Source organism: Athene noctua, chromosome 3 (assembly GCF_965140245.1).
Source record: "Athene noctua chromosome 3, bAthNoc1.hap1.1, whole genome shotgun sequence".
Taxonomy (NCBI): domain Eukaryota; kingdom Metazoa; phylum Chordata; class Aves; order Strigiformes; family Strigidae; genus Athene; species Athene noctua.
In genome coordinates, this window is record NC_134039.1 from 11,535,932 (window position 1) to 11,560,839 (window position 24,908).

Here is a 24,908-nt window from a genome sequence, read left to right on the forward strand (position 1 = left end):
CAACTAGTACCACTGCCAGAAAATAAACCTCTTGCCATCAAGATCATTATACCACTGTCAAGCGTACACTGCTGTCACAGATAAGACAGTACGCAGAGCAAATCAGAAATAATAATTTAGAATACCTTTTGAGAAAAAACAAAGGTGTGATATATGGTGATCGCTGAGCACACATGGGAGAGAAGATCAGAGAGAGTAACAGTGTCCTAAGACAAAGTGGGGTTTAGGTATTTTGAGTCGATTGAGTCTCATTCTTAGGTGATTCGGAACTGTGATAGACACCACAATGGTACTATTTCATAAGCAGATCAAGCTGCACAACCTAGAAAGATGAGACTTTGCACTTTTAGAAGGGGTAGAGAAATGATTTAGCATAATCACTAAAAATAACAGTAACTGTCATGTGATTTACTGTAGTTCATGCAAAAGTTTCTCAATCACGCACAATGGGCTGACAAATAAACATCACTCAAACAGGAGTAGAAGGTGAAAATATTTCTAGCATAGGTCCCAAGAAAAAATAGCTCTTTCTTGTTGATAAGAAATGTGAAAATACAGAAAAAAAGGGCCTGTTGCAAAGCAACAGAAGTGTACTGTGACATCTGTACTAACCTGTAGAGATCACTTGATTGTAAAAAAATTAATGGCATTATTTAACAAGAGTCAAATTGCTAAAATGGTATACCTTGCTAGAATAATTTTTTTTTCAATTGCTTGCAACTTGTCAACTCATATTTTAGTTGAAAAAAATAATTAGGATCTTGACGAAAAAGCAGCCTGGAGACAGAGAATAATCAGTGTTTACAATAGTTGTTCACTGCACAAATGAAAATGTAATAATCCATTGTCTCCATCTGCATGTTGATGCATGTCGACATTTTTGGCCTAAAAAATTAAATCAAAGGCTAACTGTTAGTGACACATTCTTCTGGTCATGAATGCAACTCATATAAAACAGACCATGATAAAGCTCAGAAAAAATGTGAAGGACTTCATTCAGTATTTTTTAGTACTTGAATGAACATATTGATTTCAATAAACAAGATTATCTTGATTCTGCCACTTCATCTGAAAAAAAATTTTTTTTTTTTCTCTTTAGGAGACTGTACGCACTGTAAAGGTTGGCAAGCTGGATATGATTCTTCTGAGGACAGAGTACTAAGAGATTAAGTAAGCGTGAACTGAGGTGCTTTGTATTGGGATGATGATTTAATGTTTTCTTTGTGTTCTCTCGACTTGAAACTTGTGAAATTTATTCTGGTGATTTCCTGCCTAAATCAGAACAATACAAATTATTCTTTTCCTGTTTAAGTGTACTTGGATTCACTGGAAAAACACACTATTTGTTAAGGCTAAACTTCAAGTTAACATAATTTGTTTTATCCATGTAAAGGGTTTAGTAAATTGATGAGCTGAAATCTGATAGAATTTGAAATAACTTCAAGCTCCTTATTCTTTCGTTTAAGAAAGCTAGGAGTAAAAAGCAATAAACAAACAATACACAATGAATTAAGAAATACGGTCTTTTCTTAACATGTCCTTCAAACTAACAGGATGACACTTTTAGTGGTTAGTATACATTTTCTTCTGAGTATTTCTCATCTCCACTTGAAGGCACGTATACCTAATCAGCAAGACATAAGTCTTGCATTTAGTCAGTACTAGATTTGATTTTTAACATGTTTGTAACTATAAACCTGTGCAAGATAACCTGAATACTGTGAAAAGCAAATATGACACTGAAAAATATTTTTACTATTTTTATTTGGAAGAACTTATAAAGAAAACATGGACTCCTTAAGTTGTGAAACAGCTGAATTTAATAGTTTAAAGTACACATAAAAGAAAATGTCAACAGATTACTAGTCTTAAAACATCACTCTCCAAAACATACACTTGCTTTATCTCATTGAAAATTAGCAACTGAAAATCATCAATATTTCTGGATAAACTGTGATAGACCACAGCAAATGTAATTTTCAGAGAACCTGACTGATAGCCAAGTGGTTAATACACTAAATGGAGGTAGTGAATCTGTACACGCAAGACCCTTTTGCCTCCAGACACTTGTAGCATCTGACTTCTCAGTTAGTTCCAAGTTTTTCATTACAGAAATAACTTTATAGCAGCAAATATGCCGTATCTTCACTACAGAAGCTCTCCAGGATTTTTTTTTTCCTTCAGTTTTATATATATATATATATATATTTCTCATACACATATAACTGAACACCTGAAAACTACTGGTGCCTCTTCTTGTTTTCCATTCACTCCCAATGACATTTTGGAAGCCCTCTTCATTCCATCATTGCAGGTTAAAACGCAGGCTGGAAAACTTCTGCTTTGTATTAACCAAATAGCAGTAAGATTCCCCTTTAGCAGATCGTGCAAAAATGTAAATTTACTTTCTATTCCCACTTCAAGATTCCTATGGCTAGCAGTGCATAAAGGGGAAAAGAGGGTAGACTTTTACAACATGCATTGCCGTGTTGATTAGAAAACATTCTTCAAGAAATATAGTCTAAACTTCTCCTAGGATTTGTATGTTTATACAGTGTCCAGTATCAGAAACATGTAGCACAGCATTGCCATCTACTAACTGCAAATTTCTAGTCTTGAAACAAAGATGCCCCTTTCTGCTCACACCTTCCTCCACAGTCCTTGCAACTTATCAGAGTAGGAATTTGGCCTTAGTGTTTCCTAACTATTTGCAAAATGTACTTTCTCAAGTTTAAAACTAATGTTATTAATGAGACTATAACAAATGAAAAAGTACGGATATGTGCAAAAGGCAAGAGCTGAGGAGATCAAAAGTCTTTGGATGACTTTCAAGTGCTTCTACAGATTGCTTCTATTACAGTATTTTTAATATATCAAACAGTACAAAAAATACAAAATATTGAAAAAAGGTAGCAGTAACATTGCTGTGAGTTTTTAAAATGTTTTAGTGGATGCTGTTACAGATGTTGTGGTGTTAATGGCATCAGTTCTTTATACAACTTTATAAATCCTTGTCCCTCTGTAACATTTTCTAAGTAAAAAGAAACCTAGAATATTCAAATATATTTTTTTCCACTATCAGGAGTCTTCATGTATTTCTGTTGATATCCTTAAAGAAACTCTCTAAAAGAAAAATAAAACAAGATCATCTTAAGAGAAATTAATTTTACAGTTCTGTGATATAAAGTACAAGGAGGTAAAACAAACCAAAAAATGCATTTCAGTGAAATACATACTGTGAATTTTTTTTTTAAAAAAGGCAGCTTATTTTTCTTGGAGTCTGGTGGTCATTTTTTTCAGGATTAATAGTTTGGCTTTCTATGAACACTGGTTAGGACAAAAAGATTATAGAATCTAAGAAATCTTTCTTGTCAAACACTAACATTGGATTTCTTGCTATTTTATAGCCTGTAATTTAAAATGTCTGCATTTTATTTAGTTTAATTCCACCACTTTCTCTTATTTATTACATTCACAATATTTTTATATAGTTAAATTTTCAGTGTTGAACACTTCTGGATCTGGGATCTGAAGCAGACTGATCAACTAATTTGGCTACTCTGAGGGCTACAGCATTGTCTGCAAATACGTGTTTCCAAGAGAAGAGTCTGAGTTCTGATGAAACAGATACCATCATATCAGAGAGTGATGGACTGGCAATAAATACCTCCACCCCCAAAATGGTAAATTTGATGATGCATGCATTTCTGAATGGTACTTCAATATTTTTTCAGTTTTAGAAGGCAACGATATGCCTTTAAGATAATGCATTGTGTAATTCTGAACAATTACTTTTTTTTAAAAAGCATTTTGTTCTGCAGAACCTAGCGCTTTTTTTAAAAAAAGAGGGGAAGTCCTACAGCCATGCTCTATTCTGTACTATCGGTCAAAAGTAAAAAGGTGTAGAAATGTTTGCTATTGATTAGCAAAATATATGTTAACTCTGAATCCTTAGCGGAAAATTACTGTATTTGCTTATGAAAGTTATGTACAGATATATATAAGTATTAATCACTTCCAGGCGGAGCAAGCACATAAGTGAAGAAGCAAGTAAATGAATTACAAAGTTTAACACGATCTGTTGTCAAACTTTGGTCTAATGCCAAAGGACTTACAGGGTTCTCATTATTTTTCCTCCTTTCCCACCTCCAGAAAGTCTGGATATGGTTTCCAGCAGTTTAGCACACCACCAATTGGTTCACACACGTGAGATCTTGGTTATTAGTCCTACAGTTATGCAACTGCTTGGATCTAGTTTTCAACTTTCTGGGACTTATGTGAGGCAGTGGTATATATGAAAGACCTACTTATGGGGTGTGACATCTACAGTGATCACAACTGCATTAGTTCATCTTTGTAATTATAGTATAAAGCAGCAGTTCTCAGTCCTTTCTACCTTAAGCTCTCTACTCCAGTATTGCACAGATCCAACGACTTTATGGAGAAAACGAACATACAGAAGTCTGAGAATAATATCCAGGAGGTTTTGTCCTCAAATCTTCACAAGACACTTGCCATGAGCAATGGGTTTTGGGTTTTTTTTACAAGTTCTTTTACCAAAGTTAAGCCTCACACATTGGTATTTTCAGCATTTCGTATCCCTGTACTAAACAAAAACTCAGTGAAACACTTCAGCTAGAACATGCTGTGTAAACAACAAGAGTTGGTGAGTCAAAGCTTGGGAAAGTAAGTTCAAGGCATGCTTGTCACAAATCATATAAAAGTGTTTTCTTTTTAACAAATTAATTATTTTCTCTTTCTTAAAGCCAGGCTTGATACACCACCAGATGCAGCTACACAAACCAGAAAGTTTTCATGTCAGTACTTTTCAAAAAGCACCTGATATTCTTCACGTGATGTATATCAATATGTGTAATTTTTAAAAAGGAAGGAAATATCTATCGTTGAAATGGACTGGATTATTATATAAAAATCCCTCAGATAGAAAGAAATGTAGTTTTAGTTGCATCATTTATTTTGGTATTATGTCACTTTTAGAGGGTCTCCTTCTAAAAAAAAGATTGTTAAATAAGTAGAAGATATTAATTTACTGAATAATTTTCAACACCAGACACCTGTTGAACTATTAAACTTATTTATAAAACTAATTTTTATGTTTTAAAACCCAGGAGAAAAATGTTTATCAGATAGACAGAAATCAGTTCTGTGACTGATAAAATTTGTTTCTGTACAGCTTTGGTATATCTAGCTGAAATAAAGAATGGTAATTTTCTATTGCATTTGTTGTTATACAATTCATAGCACCTCTTAGTCACTGGTAAAATATGTAGGTACCAACCTGAAAATCTCTAATGAATGTTAAAAAGAAGAAGATAAAACCAAAGGCCACCGTCCATTCACAGATCGCACTCATAAAATGATAAGTATAATCCTGATGAAATGAGACATAAAATAAATTTTCAGCCAAAAGAGCTAAACAACTGTGGAATGCTATAAAAATAGACATTTCCTTCTGTAGATTCAACAAATATTCTAAGACTTAAACCTCATGATCTAAATACCCTCTGGTAAAAAAGTCAACTCAGATTTAGTTTTTACAGAATAGTAAGTATATTTATCAAGGTTGTGTATGTTCCATTAAGGAACATGTCTTGTGCACCAACATAAAAAACAGTACAAGAAAACTACAATTAGCATAAAATCAAAACATAGATTGAATATAATTTGCACCTGAAAAAATTTATTTCTTATGTGAAGGATACCAAAGTCCCATATTCGAAACTTTTACTCAGAGCCCCTGAGTTCAGTAGTACTATTCCTTACAGTAAATGCTCATGTCATTTTAAAGTGGAGGGCTACTCTTGTATGACAGTTCCTGACAAGACCTTTGGTTTTGAGTAGACCATCATAGAAAACCTATGTAATATGACGCAAACAGAATATAAAGTATTTCTTGACACACTTTCAACAAATACACCATCTGTTTCAGTAAAAACTATTTCTCAAGTAAAAAAAAAAAAAAAACCAAACCAAAAAAAACCCAAAAACCTCAAGAGGTAGATATCGCTAAGGTTATCTAACTTGTGAAGATTTTATCTCACCGCTGCCTTGCCACTGTTTGGTTGAAGTACATTTGCCAAGTTTGCTTTTACTAAACTCTTAAAGCAGGATACATTCTCTGCATTATTTAACCTGTATTTTGAATACCTGCAGTGGCAAAGTTTGTCAAAAAAGAAAACTTACGTTTTAGAGTTATAATCCTGAGAACACTGAAATCAGTTAAAGTTGACTTTAGTATCCTTCAGATCAGAGCCCCAGCGTTTGTCACAATAGTAAAGATATTTAATGAAGAATGGTGAAAAAGCTGAGAAAACCAATGTTGTAAAAAACCTCAAAAACTTCAGAATCAATTGGTCCACTTCTGTTTCACGTATGAAATTCATTTTCAAGAAATGTGACTATAAAAGGAAGTAGAACAATTCACTTCCAGAATATCTTCTCTTTTGTTTTTTGTGGGCTTTTTGTTGTTTTTTTTTTGTTTGTTTTTTTTTTTTTTAATTTGTTCTATGGGTTTCAAATTTCAAGTTTCAAATGCTTCGATAAAATGGAAGTCTAACTGCCAGAAGAGTGACCCATCTGTGACAAGTTTTCTTACCCAAGCCACATAGAGTTTTCTAATGAAAAAATGACTAGAAACCAGCATTGCACAAAGCAGTGATATTTCACAAATCTGTTCATGGCAATGTACTATTTAAAGTCTCTGAAGTGTTTGTAAACCTGTACACTTTTAGATAAACATAACAGCGTAACCAAACAATATGATACAGGGTAGGTTGGCCACCTAATGAGATTTTACCTTTTCACCTGGACTCCAATCAATTTTTGTCATGGAAATTTGTGAGGCAAACACAATCACTGGGAAAAATACAGTGTAAAGGAAACTATAAAAGTTTAGTGATTAATAGTGAAAAAAACTATAAAAGTTTACTGAGTAATAATGAAAATGTCTGCTTACAAAAAGCATCTCTCCCTTCTGTAACACAGGAGATCCCAAACAACCAGAATATCAAATCAAAGTATTAAGAAGACAAGTAAATGAAATGCATTATTGAAAGGTCACTGATAGCAGCAATTAAAACAGATTTCTGCACAAATAAAGTTTTCTTTGGGGTCTTCCAAAGTACAGAGGATAAAGGGAGACATTCCAAAACTTAGATCACATTCATGATTGAGAACTGTGGGAGTAGAGTCCTGCTTTGGTGGAAGGGGAACCGTGCTGGTTTCCACTGGCCCACAATAGATGCCTTCACACATTTGTACAACTTTCTCTCAGGGCTGGGGCCCTCTTTGAAAGCCCTTTCACAGCTGCTGAAACCAAAAGCACACTGTAGCTGGCTGGCTGATGTGATCATCTACTGCAACCACTTTTCAACAATGGCAGATCACCTAAAGACAAAATCAACAGGATGACTCTAATTTCAGCAGGCTGTGGGAAAAGCCAGTAAATATGTTGAGTGTGTCTCTAGGGGAGGTGTCTAATGAAGCCAAGAACCAACCAACATGATCAAAAGCATCTGCTTAGGCTTGAAGGAAATCTTGTGTATGCCAACTGTATTTTATATGTCCGTGTGTTAGGTTCATTTTAAGAAGCAGTTGCTTGCCTTTTGGAGGCCTTTTTCCATACCTTCCTTCAAATGAAGAAGGTTGGAAAGTTGCTCTAGCTTTAGTACTGTATGATCTTATAAAGAGCACTGGGGCATTAGATTTAAATATACTGCTGAAAAAAGAGATACAGCTTTTTAGAAGACCCTGAAACTCATCTTTATGCTATTAAATGCTATATGCATTATTACAGCAGAAATATTAGAGATCTCTAAGCAAAGATTGTAACCTTATTTTCATCCTTTATCAGCGATGGTTTAACTTTAAAAGGAAATAGTGAATGCATAAAGGGAAAACCGTGGGATATACCACAAAGGATACTTGGAATGAAAGCAATGCATGATATTACAGATATGGCCATCCTTATGTGACACACAAAGTAAGTGTTCCATTGTGGACAGGACTTGTAAGAGATTATAGACTGAAGTGTAATGTATACAACACCCGATCCAAATGCCACCAAAGCTCCTATGTCATGGACACTGGGAACAGACAGCTCCTGGAAAGAGAATCAGCACAAAGGTTAGCTGCTACTATTTGAACAGTGGTAGGAATCAATGAGCCCCGAGAAAATGGTAGCCACATTATGCTGGGCAGGTACAAGCAGTGGGAAGCAGTCCCTTCTTCCAACAGTCTACATAGGGAAGATGAGAGAAAATTGAGAAAGAGTAGCTCAGAGAGGCAAACTAACCATGTCCAAAGCCACCAGGTCAAAATCCTTCCCCATGTTCACATAAAAGCGTAGACTAATTTTAGAATCACAGAATCATCTAGGTTGGAAAGGACCCTGGAGATCATCTAGTCCAACCTCTCACCTAGCACAGTTCCCACCTACAGCATATCCTTAAGCTCTAAATCGACCCTACTCTTGAACACCTCCAGGGATGGGGACTCCACCACCTCCCTGGGCAGCCCATTCCAACACCTAACAACCCCTTCTGGAAAGAAATGCTTCCTAATATCTAGCCTGAACTTTCCCTGGCGCAACTTGAGGCCATTCCCTCTTGTCCTGTTGCTTTCTACTAGGCTAAAGAGACTCATCCCCAGCTCTCTGCACCCTCCTTTCAGGTAGTTGTAGAGGGTGATGAGGTCTCCCCTCAGCCTCCTCTTCTCCAGACTAAACACCCCCTGTTCCCTCAGCCACTCCCCAGCAGACCTGTGCTTCAGACCCTGCACCAGCTCCGTTGCCCTTCTCTGGACACGCTCGAGTCATTCAATGTCCTTTTTGTAGTGAGGGGCCCAAAACTGAACACAGGAATCGAGGTGCAGCCTCACCGGTGCCAAGTACAGGGGTGAGATCCCTTCCCTGTCCCTGCTGGCCACGCTATTGCTGACACAAGCCAGGATGCCATTGGCCTTCTTGGCCACCTGGGCACACTGCTGGCTCCTGTTCAGCTGGCTGTCAATCAACCCCCCCAGGTCCCTCTCTGACTGGCAGCTCTCCAGCCACTCCTCCCCAAGCCTGTAGCGCTGCTGGGGGTTGTTTTGGCCCAAGGGCAGCCCCTGGCATTTGGCCTTATTGAAACTCCTCCAGTTGGGCTCAGCCCATGGCTCCAGCCTGTCCAGGTCTCTCTGCAGAGCCTCCCTACCCTCGAGCAGATCAACACTCCCACCCAACTTGGTGTCATCTGCAAACTGACTGAGGGTGCACTCGATCCCCTCGTCTAGATCATCAATAAAGATGTTAAACAGGAGTGGCCCCAAAACCAAGCCCTGGAGGACACCACTCGTGGCCGGCCGCTAACCAGATTTAACTCTGTTCACCACAACTCTCTGGGCCCGGTCATCCAGCCAGTTTTTTACCCAGCGAAGTGTGCGATTGTCCAGACCTCGAGCAGTCATTTTTGCCAGGAGAATGCTGTGGGAAACGGTGTCAAAAGCCTTGCTAAAGTCAAGGTAAACTACATCCACAGCCTTTCCCTCATCCAATAAGCAGGTCACCCTGTCATAGAAGGAGATCAGGTTTGTCAAGCAGGACCTGCCTTTCATAAACCCACGCTGACTGGGCCTGAGCATCTGGTTGTCCCTCATGTGTTGAATGATGGTATTCAGGATGAGCTGCTCCATCAGCTTCCCAGGCACCGAAGTCAAGCTGACAGGCCTGTAATTTCCCAGATAATTCTTCCGACCCTTATTATAGATGGATGTCACATCGGCCAATTTCCAATCTGTTGGGACCTCCCTGGTCAGCCAGGACTGCTGGTAAATGATAGACAGTGGCCTGGCGAGCACCCCAGCCAGCTCCTTCAGCACCCTCGGGTGTATCCCATCTGGTCCCATAGACCAGATTCATCAGGTCCCATAGATTTTAGTGCTGTTCAGTAGCTAGTCTATTACCACTTAATGTTTCCACAAATGGGAATTGGCTTGCATTTTTCTTAAGAGGTTTCTGTACCTCCTTTTTCCTTTTACACTTCCAAAGGTTTTCATCCTTTTGTTGGAAGTATAATCTGCATTTGTGTGGCCATACTCTAATGAATGGTAAGGTTTCATGAGAGCTGTTCTAAATAATGACTGCTATAGCTCCATCCCCCACCCTCCAATGGCCAGCCACAAGGGTCCAGAAAATAAGTCAGCAGAAAATTAGTTATATATGTATATTAAAAAAATTTTTTTTAAAAAAGCTACCTAAAATACACTCTTGATATTGAAGGTCTTACACTGTCAGTCTCTTGGATTATTCAGCCCTCTTACTCTTCCCCACATCATCAGCCACCTTTATTCAAGTTCCACAACAGGTGAAAGTGTGTATAAAATTCCAGTATCACTATATGTGGCCTGTATTTTTGTAATACTCTACCTATGGAAGATTATCTCCTTTAAAACACAAACAAGTAGAATATCCAGTAACAAAATGGATTGAGATTTCAGATAAATTATTGCATTCTAAATGTTTAAAAAAATTATAAATACAAAGTTATGCCACTTTGGAATCCAATATCAGACAGGTAAGTTGGCTTTAAAGCTCCTTTCTGCCACCAAAGCACAGCAAAACATGTGCTATGATCTGACCTACTACAGTACTGGTTTAGTGATTCATGAAAACACATCTATATCTTTCATTATGTATTTTAACAACTTTCCTGCCTGAAGACCATTGTTTTCTTTGTCTTGGAAAGGTGACTATGTTCACATGTTCTTTTAAATTCTTTTTCCCTGTGCTTTTCTTTCTACTCATTCCATTCTATATCTCTATGACATATAAAGTTCTGTCAGATTTTAAAGCATGTTCCTCACACAGGTGATCAACAAGTGGCATTTCATCTGTATTTACATTTTCTTCTCCTCTGTCCCACTTTTTGCCTTCCATATAAGAATAACAGGATTTGGTATGGAAAGCACTAAGCAAGCATAACTTGGTTTTTGCATTTAGCCCCATACACCATATTGCTAACATGGCTCTCATGATTGCTCTGATCAAACTGCCACAGCCTCCTTAAAAAACCCGTCACACTCAGCCCCTACAGAACCTGGGAAACGTTGCTCCATCTGCTATGGTAAGCCTCCTAAGCTTTCTAGTCAAAGACAGGAAGATCTCTCTTTAACCATGTGTAACATCTAACAGGCAAAACCAGACCTGCTATGACCTGGGTTTTCACTTTGCGTTATTCATTAAGGGCTATGGGATTTTTCCTTCCATATTCAATTATATTCTTAAAAATAACCTTCCGCTGTCTTTCAAGTTCTGCATTTAAAGTTTTGTGTTACTCAAAACAGAGAACAAACACCTTATTCAGAACCATTACTTGTTTTCTCAGAAACTCTTTTGCTTTTAGAGGACACACTCCTAGAGTTTTCTCCCACCTCATTCCTCACTTTTGCTAAGTGTTCAGAGACCAAGACGATTAAAACCCCATGCTTCCTACCAAATCTTATCTTGAAGCAAAAAGGGTGAAATAAAATTTCTTTACAACTAATTATGCTACATAAAAGACTCACCACAAGTGCCACTGGATTTGACTAAATAAAAGCAAACCTTAAATATTTCCAGTATAATTTCACACTGAAGCCTTTTTAACAAAATACCTATTTTTGCTTCAGGGAAAGAGAAAATGAACTGATGCCCAGTAGTGTCAATCAGCTCTACTAGAGTAGTCAGGTATGGTGTTAGCTCACCTGCTGGGGAAAAGTAAGTGTTAGGAAACAACCAGGTGGAATCATAGAATGGTTTGGGCTAGAAGGGACCTTTAAAGATCATGCAGTTCCAACCCCCCTGCCATGGTTCCATGCCCCCTGCCCACTAGCCCAGGTTGCCCAAAGCCTTGAACCCTTCCAGGGAAGGGGCAGCCACAGCTGCTCTGGGTAACTTGTGCCAGTGTCTAACCACCCTCACAATAGAGAATTTCTTCCTAATATCTTACCTAAATCTATCCTCTTTCAGTTTAAAACTGTCACCCCTCATCCTATCCCTACACTCCCTGATCAAGAGTCCCTCCCCAGCTTTCCTGTAGCCCTCTTTAAGTACTGGAAGGCCGCTACAAGGTGTCGCCAGAGCCTTCTCTTCTCCAGGCTGAACAGGTACAGCATATGAATGTGAATTTTCTGCATTACCCACTGATTAGATGGACGAGACTGAATGCTAAACAAGTAACTTCTAAATCTAGCTTTGCTTTGGTCTCTTGACCTGAAACAATCACCTGACCTTGAGCAAGTCTCATACCCTCTTCATGTCTGTTTTTCTACTGGTAAATGGGGATAAGAGTGTACTGTTCACTAGTTGTATGCTATACACTTAAAAGACCAAAGACTTGCAAGCCATCATTTCCATATTCCTGGGCAAATAAATATGCTCCAAAATCTGCTAGATCAGATCGTTAGCTAGTTTAGATCCTTACTTTGTTCTGAACCCTACATTGAAAGCAAGGTCAAAGCAGAGGAAAGAGAAATTAGGTAAGGAAGGAGTTTACGAACTGGCAATGAGAGACAATAGAGATTAGATAAGAACCATTGTTATAACTGCCACGGGGCCCCTTTGGAAGCTTTAGGATCGAACTCTCCCAAGTTATTTTGCATTCCTGATTTGTCTTTTCTGTACTGAAGCTGAGGTTTTTCTATTTCAGTCAAGCAACACTGTTCCCAATCATCTAACTTTTTTTTGGTGCCTCATTATATCTAATCAATAAGAGTACAGATATTTAAAAGTAGAATAGCATGCTTAGAACAGACTGCAGTGCCTGTAGTGTTTGCAGTCCACACACACTGTCTGGAGATACCAGTCTAAGGCAGAGGTTTTTGTCTAAAAATACCATGTCAGTCACATGCAGAATTGCATTAGCTGCTAAAGCCCTGACAATCTTTATTTTCAATTTCTCTGTATGTTGTTAGGTCACTACACTGAGCACAACAGTATTTACCAAAATGTTCCCCAAGGTAGAACATTCCTTAAAAGAAATCATTCATCTGTTTTTACAGATTTAAAGGCAATATCTCAAACTACCTGCCAATTAAACTTGACTTGATTCTCAGCTGAAGTTTTCAGTGCAATTCTCCTAATACTTCTTTACGTAGGAATCTACCCTATTACACGCTTCCCAACTAGAAAAGATGAAAAGAATAGTCTGTTTCAATATTTTTCCCCTTTATTGAATTTTCTTTCAGACACTGAGGGCTGGACTTCTTTGATTAAAAATGAGATGTCTTATCTGTTCTGGAAAAGTTAAGTGGTAATTCTACATGTCTCTCAAAAGACTTAACTTGTTTTTATGCCATCACCTACAGACTCAAAACAATGGGCTAATATTGTGCTCAATGTCTTAACCTGTCAGATAAGTTTGTTGTGTAGAAAATGCTACTAGTGTGTGTGCCTTCAGGTAAAAATACAGGTGTTTTTGTTAGTCTGACTTATTCTGCCCTACCTGACTGTAAGCAGACTAAACTGCAAATAGCAAAGTTTTTTTGCAGCAAGATTTTAATAGTAAAATTTTTACTGCAAAAGCATCTATATTAAGTTGTTTTCTAGTATAGACATGTTACAAGACAAGCACAGACAAAACCCCTTACTGATCTAACTATACAAGCAAAAAATCTAGTACATAGGGAGAAAGTAAATCTATCTGTACTGTTAAAGCTACTGAAATAAGGTAGGAAGAAAGACATTCTTACTCCATTTGCCAAGTATCCACACTGGGATGATGTTAACCACTCTTATCTATTTGATTTTTGAACTGGTAAAACAAATTTAGTTTCACTGATGATATAAAATTTATAGTCATACCTGAAAAGTTGCAACTATGCCCATTCCAATACAGCCCATCAATCCAATACACAATGAAAACATGTTGCACGAAGACCTAACAAAGTGTGATGACTCATTTTGCTTTTCTATTAATAAATATCTGATGTACATTGTAATTACACCTGAAAAACAAAAAGCACATATTTTGTTGAATGATCATGTATTGCTTAAACTTTAACACCTTGTCCTGTAACACATTAGCATACAGAATAAAATTATAAGCATAACACTATGAATAATACTGCCTTTAACTCTACCGGGATGAAGAAGTTAGTGAATTTCAGATGAATTACATTCAGATAGAACTGTCTTAACATTATCTTAGTCTCAACATCGCACATTAATGCTCTAGAAATAACTGCACATAATTTCAAGAAAAGGACTAATTTAAATCCCATTCTCCTGGGTGTTTTAGGCACAGAGGCACTGGCATTCTACATTAGAAATAGATGTTATAGGGAGGTGAACCCTCACCTATAGGGTGGAAGTGGGAGAATTTATTCTTCTCTGATACACAGTCTTGTACCAGAGCTACATCTCCTTATAATGGATGTCCTGAAGAGTTAATACATTTTTTGTAGACTGTAAACAGAAAAAATGTAACTAGTTGTTTATCCATAAAACATTTTCAAGCTATTGGTCCAATCCTGGCTGCTCTTTAGTACAACAGCATCCCCAAACCACTACACACAGATTTTATTCCAGCCTCTGTGACCCCAATATGCAGTTCACTCCTGACAAACACCTCTACTGAATTAGAAGATCATGATTTATCAGGATATAATAAGCTGTAGACTGATTTCCATAGTTCAGTAACACAGAATACAGTTTCAGTCTATCGGAATCACAGATAGAATTTCCAGTCACAGTTGGAAAAATAAATCAGGTAACTGTCCAGGCACTATGAGGTTACATGAAACACACCAAGAGAGTGTGACTGAATGAGGCTCTCAGAAAAGGTAAAATACATGATTTTTACTTTGCATGAAGGCCATCATGGACTGCATGTATACAGAGGTGCACAGCTCTTGATCCTCAACCCCCTAAAAGTGAATAGAAAATGCCAAAATTCTTAACTCAAGGCAGCAGACATTTAGTAGAGGAGTAGGCACCTTGCAGAGGAAACCAGGTGTTGCTTCAACATTGTTCTTCCCTTTGCTGCAGCATCCTGGAACCTAATGTCTCCCTACATTAAAGATACAGTTTTTGCAAAGTAATTATGTCATCTTTCTTCCACTTTTCATTTCCAGCTGCACTGGCTACTTTTGCACTGGTGAGGTGCTCTTAAGGGACAGAGTGCCTCTAAGCCTGCAATTACTGACCTTAAGGACACGACTCTCTAGATATTACTTCCATCTCTCTGATACTATCATTTGACTGCGGAGTACTGTATTTGCAGACTATTGTATGGACTGTATGGACTGCAGTGTAGGCAGACAGCTTTTGCTAGTTTTCATTTCTTTGCTGTGTTCAAACCAAGTACCTTATACATACCTAAAAGTGCTGAAATATTAATCATAAAACCAAAGATACCACTCTCTGGAGGTTTAGTTCCAGTGTCACTAAAGCAGGAGGAAAAAGAAATTAAACATTAATTGAGATCCGTGAAACATAAATGAGATGTACACATGAAACCCCAAGAGAAATGTAACTTGTATGAACTGCTGCTACATGCATAAGACATTTAAACATATACATTGGAATGTTGTCTGCTGCACACTTAAGCTCCATTTGTAGTACTGAATCTTCTCTTCAGAAAGAAATTGTAGTTTTAGAGCATACTATTTGAGCTGTTTCTTCCTTTTCTGTATGCAATATGCAGAGATGTGACAGAGCAATACTCTGCTCATGAAATGACATAAATGATTCCATAAATGACATTTTAGAAATTACATTTGTTTTATCTGCCAAATTACCACCGTGATAGAGTAAAACTTATATAATGGCACTCAGTGTCCTAAGATGTGAGAGAATTTGGCTTAATTTTCTGATTTCTTTGAAAGGACTTCACCCCAGGAGAGCAACTGCGTTCCAATGCCCGAGAATGTTCCTAGGCACTGTTTACTTTACTAATGTAGATACAGCGTAAGAGTACTCTAGGCCCAAGGTGTTGCAAGTCTCTTCTGCTGAAGCAATTCACCCTTATAGGGGATAATTAGAAGTTCACTGGGACAGACAGACGGAGTATGAGTGTGAGAATATCTACAGAATTTATACACACACATATATAAGAAAAATATCATATAAAGAAACTACATGTTATATAGAAAACTGAATTCCTTCATCATAGAATTGTCTTCCCTCATTTCGCTACATAGGTGCGAACAATCACCCCAGAGAATTACTCATGCTCCCAGGAAGGACATACTCCTGGGAGTATGTGGGTTCAAGTTCTCTGAAGCAGGGCTCTTTTATACAAGGTGAGTGCTCTTCAAAAGAAGAATACTATGATGCCATTACCTTTTTATGCTGCTTTTTCATGTCTAATGTACAACCACTTGATATCTATTTGATCAGGCTCTGTTGGTCAAGCCAATGAAAAACATGCAGCTCATAAATATTTACACAATTTGGGTGTGAGCTGAGTTTTCAGTTACTCAGTAGTACCAAGAGGCACAACTGTGTGTAAACAGAGGTACCCAAGGAACGCTACTGTCAGAAACATAAACATGCAAAGACTTTAGCTAATGTCAAAGTTCAGTGGAAACTGAGCAATGATTCTGAGAACAAAACTTTCTCTCAGGTGTATGATGTGACAAGTAGGTACTAGCCAGAGATTTTTTTTTTTAATGTGATTCAAGAAGATGAATAGTCTTCATTCCAACAGTGAGGCTGCTTTAGTTTTACTGCTATCTGAACCTACCAGTGAGCAAAGACAAAACGATAGGTGCTCAGAATGAATACCTGTGCTTTCAACACCCAAAAGAGAAAGCACTCTCTATATAAGGAATTATTCTTAAAGATTTTGATGGTTTTGTTAAGTTCAAGCCAGAAAAATATGATCCTATCAAAAGATTTAATTTTTATTTATCAATTATTTATTAATTAATATTTGCTCTCAAACCCTTTCTATGTTACAGAAGCATTTCTGTAATCAGTTGCTAAGATGATTTATCAAGAATGGGAGGATGTTTAGGGTGAGGGGAGAATCCTTTTCTATGAAAAGCTGATTCGAAAAATAGAGAAAAATCTTGTATTTCTTTTGACTAGACTGGTTCCAAATTCTCAGACAACAGAAGCTTGGACCAGGCTTTTAGACAAGTTTTTACAACTTCTCAGGCATTAAGAATCTCTATTCATCTGTATTTTCTTGTAATGCTTTCTGAAGACTTGTTCCAGCTTGTACTCTGTATTGTCTTGTTTCTTTTTGATAGTGGAATTGATGAAGAGTACAGTAACTTTTTTCTTTTTTGACACTTCTGAAAATCATCTTAATCCATGCTTCGTTTAGTCCATTTTTTCACCTTGAACTTCACATCTTTTCCTCATGTTTCTGGAGTGTTTTCATTAATACAACAAAGGACTCCATTTAGAAAGAGGGCCACTTGTGACAATTTTGAAGGATTTTGCAAATCAGAAACTGCTCTATGCTAAGTACAGGACTGTAATCACTTCAAAGCTTTTGAAGGACTTTAGGTGAGAAGAGAATGGAATTGGCACATGCAAAGAAAGACATTTGAAGTTCTTGGAACCCTTCACATCGTAAGAGCAATCCAAATAACCTGAAATTGCACTGAACTCCATTCATTTTTTAATTAAAGCTTTTCTCAAGATAAAGCTTTACAGGTGAATTTTGCTATTGCCGATTTTTAAACTCAGTAAACTCAGATGTATGCTTTCATTTCACACCAAGAATACTGTATCATATCTACAGTGTATTTACAAAGTATTGCACTGGACTTTTAAGGGCACAATCTTCTTAATGTCATATTTTCCACTAAAAAATCCTTGTAGCTAAATGAAGGTTTAGGGTACATTTTTGTTTTACTTCTGGTCTGCTGCTTTGGAAAAAAAGAAAAAAAAAGTATTTGTGATGGTTACTTTCTTTTTGTGAAAAAGAAAAGAGCAAATGGCACATATGAAACAAAAATAATGAGCTCACTTATTTGCAATGGTGCATAGGTGAGCACAACCACCAAGGAAAAGACGAGGAAACCTGTATGAAAATGTCAGCATTTGTGTCACTGTCTCATGTAGTAGAATTCTACAGTTAAACAGTCTTCAAGCAGTCTTCTGAAGAGTGTAAAGACAAAAAGGTAGAGAAGTCAGTGAATAAATATTTTAGTGCCAAAAGACTCATCATCATCAGATTTCCTTCATAGCCATCATAAACTATTTGTCTCCAAACTAAAGTCCCAAATTTTTAAAGTAGGAAGATTATATTCTGCCTACAGGAGATTGACCAGAGTATTAACTGACAGCAAATACCTTAAGGTAAATTCCCTTTACTCTCACTAAGAGTTCATACCACCAGCCACCCCAGCACAACCAGTTAGTTCGGATTTTGTGTAATATGAGCAAAAGAACGAATTTGGGCAAAACCTAACCATCTTTTAGGCCTCAGCTGCTAGAAAACACAAAATCATAGTTCATTTTTATCTACGCAGAAATGTATTTTTGAGGTTTACTTGATGAGACATTAGGAGTTTCAATGATAAATTTAGATGTGGTCTTTCACTGTGACAGCTGTTATGTGGTAAACTAATACATTCATAAGTTACCTCTAGGCATACACAGGGTACTTGAGAAATGTAAGTAAGAATTGCAAAAATGCTGAACTAAAAATTGTCGATATTTTTCTTCTCGTAACTGGAATTTCCCCATACGAGTTCTATTTAATTTTTATAGTTCATTTTAAGATACTGCACAATTGAATTGTTGCAACATTCTTCCTCTTTCTTTTTTATCACTGCAAGTTACACTAAATCACGCTCTTAATCCCATGATTCCGTTTCTTAGCCTAAAGCAATGGGTATGTAATCAAGAAAGAGCATGAGCATAACCACAATTGTTAAGGCAGTAGGATATTTTTGCATATACAAGAACAAGGCTTTCCAAGAGATTGAGGCAGATAAAAAGTTTTGGTAACGTAAGGATGAAGCTCAACTTTCTTTGGCTCAATTTGAATGATGCTCAACCTTCTTGTGGGCTGTGGTGTCATTTGCACCATCTCACTTGCTTATGGTGACAGCCTCTAATTTTCAGTCAAATTTATGTGTACATATAAATCAGGTTTGCAATCTTTTGAAATTATGCATGTCCTTAAAGTCTCTCAAGGAATTAGGTCTAGGTGTATCTTGAAAGACGCATTTGAGTTTTTTGTAGATCTTCTATGTATCAGAGACCGCTTTTACACTTCTGGCTTACCTTTAACCTATTAAGAGCTAAATAGTAATAATTTCACGGCTCAGATTTAAATGTTAATGTAAGCAATGTATAAACAATGATTTATACAGAATGGCGTTTAAATAACTAAGGTTATAGAAAAGAGATGCCAGTTATCTCTCGGGGAGGCTTTTACACTCCTTGTTCCTATGCTGAAAACTAAAAAATGCGCGTTTGTGGGGGCCTACTGTAGGGCTTCGAGTCCTGTCACCACCTGGTGCACTTTGGCCCAGTTCTGAAACAACCAAAACTACATTTCCACCACTTGCTCCTCAAGTTTTGCTAGGACCGGGCTCGCAGCACCCTGTGGCTCCAGCGGAAAAGTGTTTCGGGTCCTTTCTGCCACGTCCACCAGCGGTGGGTCCCGCGGCTCCCAGGGGTGCGATGGGTGCAGGCTGCGCCACCTCTGCATCTCCTCCTCCGGGGAGCCCCACAACCGCGCCGGGGGGGCCCGGCCGCGGGGGGCAGGACCCGCGGAGCCGGCGGTGAGGGAGGGGGGGGCCTCTCAGAACCCCCCCGGCTAAGCCGCCGCCTCACAGCCCGGGCGTCACCCCCCGCGCCCGCCGGCAGCCCCGCCGCTCCCCCCGCCGCCGCCGCCTCACCTGATGTAGGGGACGAGGGGCCTGACGTGCCCCTCCAGCACGGCGATCACGTAGGAGATGATGAAGGCGGCCGAGGACCAGCCGACGAGCAAAGCGGGGACGAAAGCCACGCCGGGCATGCAGCACCGCATCGCCGGCGGCGGCCCTGCCCGCGGTATGGGCGGCGGCGGCGGGAGCGCCCGGCCGGGCTCCGTGGACGCGCCCTGAAGTCACGGCCCGTGACCGAGGACTTGCGGGACGCGCTCACGCACACGCTCCCCACCGCCGCCGGGTCCCGCCCGCCCGCCCCACATGTGCCAGGCAGCGGTGCTGGCACCCCCGAGAGCCCCGGGGATCCCCCGCCGCCCGCAGTCTTCCCTTTGCTTTCGTTTCTCTTCAGCGTTCCCCCCGGGGGGGCAGCGCCCGCGCCCGCCCCCTCCCGCCGCCGCCAACGGCCCAGCCGGCCCGGCGGGGTGCCCCGGGGGGGCCGGCGGGGGGGCTGCTCGCCTTTCACCTGTGGCGGCCCCTCGGAGGGCTCCGGAGGGTGTCTGCCCGACGGCAGAAAGACCCCCCCGCAGCCCCGGTCCCGGCCGCGGGCGGGCTGGGGGCTACCGGCTCCGCATGCGGGCCGCTGACGCCCCGGCCGGGGCACGGCGGCGGGCGGCGCCGCCGGGGAGCGCTCGGAGGGGTCTGCGGGGAGGGGGGGGGCGGCGGCTTGTGCGCTCGCTGTTACCTTGGAAAGGAAAAAAAGTTAACGGAGCCCGGCGAGAGGGCGGCGGGGCCGGTGGGCTGGGGGGCAGCCGCTGCTGGGGGGGGCACGGCACGGGAGACGCAGTGAGGTTCGGAAACCCAGGGGCCTGGAGGGTCTCACTGGGGAGTCCTGCGCCTGGCAACACTCATGCACCTCGGGCTTGCGTTTCAAGCCCCTAATGGAGCCCTGATTTGCAAATTTTCTGGGGGATTCACTTTCTTCCCACGCTTAGAGGGAAACCACAGTTCAGTTCACCATCGTGCCCTGCTCGGCATCTTCGCTTTGGTTGAAGCCGTCAACGATCTGTCAAGGTTGTTTCTATTTCCTTTGACTGTTCAGTTTGTCTGCCTTCCAAACTAACATCCAAATGCATGGTCACCATTCTGAAACAAAGACAAATACGTGCATACTCCGCTTCTCACCTTTCATGTCCTTGAAAATTTATTGTGAGTCTTCTCTTTCTACCTTCAGTACACATTCCCTGTGGCAGAAACATAGTAGGTTAGAAGGTGAGTACAGGCCTTTGAGATACTAGGAAGAGAGAGAGAAATTTAATAAAGGGCCTCTGGACAGTGTACATGGGTGTAAGTACAAAAAAGTAATCACCCAAATTATTGTACTGCTACGGCTGGAGATAGTCTACACGCTATCTATGCCTTTTGGCAGTAGCATGTTGCTTACATTCTTAATGTATTACTTGAGTCTAATAATTCACTAATACTTCATGATCACACTCAAGCACTTCTAAAGAAAAAAGCCTCTCCCTTTTCATATTGGCTAATACTTCTGTACTACACTGAAAGAGTAGGTATAGGGAAAGCAAGGTTTGAAAAAAAAAAACAAAAATTCAGCGAAACCACAAACTCATGCTTAGTCTTTCCATAGATAATCTATCTTCTAGTAATTCCAAGTGGCAGAAATTTCTGGCTGAAAGAATGGGTTTACGTTTATTTAAGTTAGAGATGCAAAAAATGATGGCATGTATCAATAATGGTACTTGAGCTGTCTTAATATATACTGATAAAAAACTTCTAGTTTCATTACCTCTCCATATCATGTATCTTTGTTTTTTCCTTTGAAACAGAAAAAAATAAAATAAATATTATATAGGCATTGTATCTAGCCTCTTTGGTAAATAAATGGAGTGCAGAAATATGTCAATCTTCACTGTATTTATGGAAGCAGAATTTGACAGGGTGGTTTTGGTCAGTAATGTAGTATTCTGGTTTGGTTCCTTGTAGAAAGAGGATAGGATTCACCTTATGACATCGATATTTAAATTCCATTGTTGGAAAAATGTTTCATCCACGTTTCTGCAAAATCTCATTGTACTAACTATAAGTCTGTAAATAGTAAATAACTCACTCTTAAGTGAGAACTGAGTATTTAAATTCTTCACATGACTTTTTGCAGTGCCTGCACATTATTTGGAGCAAAAGAAAAAGAAACGTCTTTGGCTCAAGCAGGTGGTAACTTACTGTTTGGCAATCACTAGCAAAGGCACTTTGTTGCTATGTAAACATTTATTACAGCTCATGTGATGTTTCTTTATCCTTTTATTGTGGGAGGTAGTCACTAACAACATAATTTGAGCGGTGATCTTTATTTTATTTTTTTTGTCACCAGCATTACTAACTTGTTTTTCAAAATATCATTAGGAACTGCAAGGAATAACAAATACAGGTTAATCAGAAACCTGGGGGAAGTCATTCTGTTCACTCGACTTGAGAACATTAGTGTGATATTTCAAATAAGGTCTATTTTAATTTATTGTGCTTTGGATAAATTATATTAGAACACTGGTGGTATATAAATATAAAATAACTATGGACTTTAATGTAGCTTCACTGGATTTTTGTAGATGAAAAATTAGATATGAGCCAGCAATGTGCTCTATAGCCCAGAAAGGCAACCATACCCTGAGCTGCAACAAAAGAAGTGTGACCAGCAGGTCAAGGTTGGTGATTCTGCCCCTCTACTCTGCTCCGGCGAGAGTACTGTCTCCAGCTCTGGGGCCCCCCATATAAGACAGATATGGATCTGCTCAAGCAGGTCTGGAGGAGGGCCATGAAAACGGTGAAAGGGCTGGAACACCTCTCTTGTGATGAAAGGCTGAGAGAGTTAGGGTTTTTCAGCCTGAAGATAGAGGAAGCTTCAGGGAGATACTGCATCTTTTCAATACTTAAAGGGAACTTCTAAGTAAGACAGAGACTTTTTACCGACATCTGTAGTGACTGGACAAGACGTAATGGTTTTAAATTGAAAGAGAGTAGATTGAGATTAGGTATAAGGAAAAAGTTCTTCCCTGTGAGGGTGGTGAGGCCCTGGCACAAGTTGCCCAGAGAAGTTGTGGCTGCCCCCGCCCTGGAATAGTTCAAGGCCAGGTTGGACGGGGCTTTGGGCAACCTGGGCTAGTGGATTCTGAGAATTAACAAAGTGATTGGACTACTTCCTATATGCTTAAAACATTGATATAAATTTATGCTTGTCATATATAATATTGTTTGTCAGTGAAATATCATGTTAGAATTATTAGAAAAATAGATGTCAGGATGTGCAAATGACATACATGTCAGTGATTTGAAAACATATGAAGATAAAGGAAATAGTGATGGAAGAGACCTCAAAAATAGACAATGCTGGTAGTACTTGTATCCCCACTTCTCTTTTATTCACAATCTGGTTTCCATGGATTTTATATTCATTATATGTGACTTATTTTCTTCACCACATTCTAAGGAAAGTCATGAAATTTCAATTAGCTAAAGTGCATAAAGACATCTTCTGTGCAAAGTGTCACGTAAGAAGCTCATTGTTTTGTTGACACCTACATAGCACTCTTCAGTTTTTTAAAATATTGTGTCCTAGAATACGTTTGCCTTGTCACCTCCAATTTGAGAATGTTTGTATACTGATTTCTAAATACATCTCTTTTCCATTCCGCTCCTCTTACTGTTTATAACTGTATTTTGATCCCCCCCAAAATGCACTCATTACTCAAATGCACTCCTGCTGTCCTGTGAGTGTGTAATCCATGGACTTTTTCAGCTGCTAGTGAAAAGATTATTTATCATTGAGAGGCATTCTCTTTCTAACAGAAAACAGGTAGCTAAAAAGAGTTCTGGGGCAAGGGCTGGTTTGAAGGCTCAGGGATTGAAGCCATAGCAGGGAAATCACATTTTCTAAACACATAAGCATCTCACTGAGCACTGATGAAAAGAATATTGAATATTGAATATCTAGACTTATTACTTGCACACTTCATTTCTCTGATGTTTGTCACATCTAGACCATTTTTTCTGGTGAATCCATTCTTGTATTTAAACAATGGAGGCTCTGGTTTCAGGACTGGCTTGTAAATAGCCCTGGCTCCCTCTGAAAGAAGCTGACAGGCACTGCAATGTTTTATCTTGTAAGAGCGTGGTCCTGATACTGGTTTGTTTCGGTCCTTCCCCTGTTATACTTCATGCACTTAAACTGCTCACTGCCTGAGAAGTCCACAAGCACAGCTTGCTGTGCTCTTGGAGACAGTTCTTGAGAAAACAGAGTGTTTGGGCAAGAAGTGGACATCAGAGTGATCTCTAGCTAGAAAGATTTAGATTGTAGTAGTCAGGAAACTCAAAGAAGGTAGGTGGAAGTTCAGAATGTGTCCCATCCACGTTTTTATATTGCCTATAAACAGCAACATAAATAAATTATAAAAAAATTGTGTTTACAAGCAAGCTGTTCAAAAATAAGGGTATGGAGAAGCAGCATAGCTTAATTTAGGCAGATTTTGAAAGAATTTTAAATAAAATAAGAAAGTGTTGGCTGTAATGTGTAATTGCAAATTCATTTGTTATGAAGTGATCTGGAACATGAAAGGCCTACCCAGAAGACTCACCCTCTCCAAACATGTTGGTCTTCTATATCTCTGCATGGTATTCAGACAGATCCTGTTCAGAACAGTTATGGCAGCTCTTACTTCCCTGATTTCGTAAAGAACTTGCTGGAAGAAGGGAGAACAAGCGAGATGAGCACATGACAGTAATGAAAGTCTGGAACATGAGCAAGAGAGAGGTTAAGTAGTTCAGTTACTTCTTGAAATTTTGTATTTTGGTACACACAAGCACTAGGGAAAAAAAAAAAGCCTTAATCCCTGAATGGGACACTTAAAAATTTTTCTTTAACACCTGCCATCCTTTAGCAAACCCTACAGTGAAGCCAAGTGATTTTTGTCTTAGATCATATTTATTTTTAAAGATGAGTAAAGGCTATCTCCCAAGATTGCTTTGGCTGTCATACACAGTCATTCAAAACCCTAAATAAAATTGAAACTAGAATTTTATTCTAG

General features: G+C 39.2%; 2 protein-coding genes across 2 annotated transcripts in view; one reads left to right on the top strand and one right to left on the bottom strand.

Annotated features, from left to right (window-relative positions):
* The window catches only part of WASHC3 (WASH complex subunit 3), a 42,763-nt gene extending 41,549 nt beyond the window's left edge, over positions 1-1,214 (top strand). Inside the window, exon 7 of the mRNA XM_074901971.1 lies at positions 1,100-1,214. Coding sequence (XP_074758072.1) covers positions 1,100-1,118 — 19 coding nt within the window. The 3' untranslated portion in view covers positions 1,119-1,214. The remainder of the gene's footprint in view (positions 1-1,099) is intronic.
* Positions 1,215-2,965: 1,751 nt separating this feature from the next.
* Positions 2,966-19,997, bottom strand: DRAM1 (DNA damage regulated autophagy modulator 1). Its single transcript, XM_074901972.1, has 7 exons — positions 19,846-19,997; positions 15,353-15,420; positions 13,838-13,980; positions 7,945-8,122; positions 6,818-6,876; positions 5,300-5,392; positions 2,966-3,123 (listed from the first exon to the last, which is right to left on the bottom strand). Exons 1-7 carry the CDS (start codon positions 19,974-19,976, stop codon positions 3,079-3,081), a joined length of 717 nt encoding a protein of 238 aa, XP_074758073.1. The 5' UTR covers positions 19,977-19,997; the 3' UTR covers positions 2,966-3,078.
* Between the last annotated feature and the right edge of the window lie 4,911 nt (positions 19,998-24,908).

What these genes read in the sequence shown, in the direction of transcription:
- DRAM1 (XM_074901972.1), bottom strand. Translation starts at nt 19,976, where the DNA reads ATGCGGTGCTGCATGCCCGGCGTGGCTTTCGTCCCCGCTTTGCTCGTC. An exon ending in GCATAGTTGCAACTTTTCAG is followed by an intron (nt 8,123 to 13,837) that starts GTATGACTATAA and finishes TTCTCTTTCCAG; the next exon opens with GAGCTGTCTGTTCCCAGTGT. An exon ending in ATTGGAGTCCAGGTGAAAAG is followed by an intron (nt 5,393 to 6,817) that starts GTAAAATCTCAT and finishes TCATTTCATCAG; the next exon opens with GATTATACTTATCATTTTAT.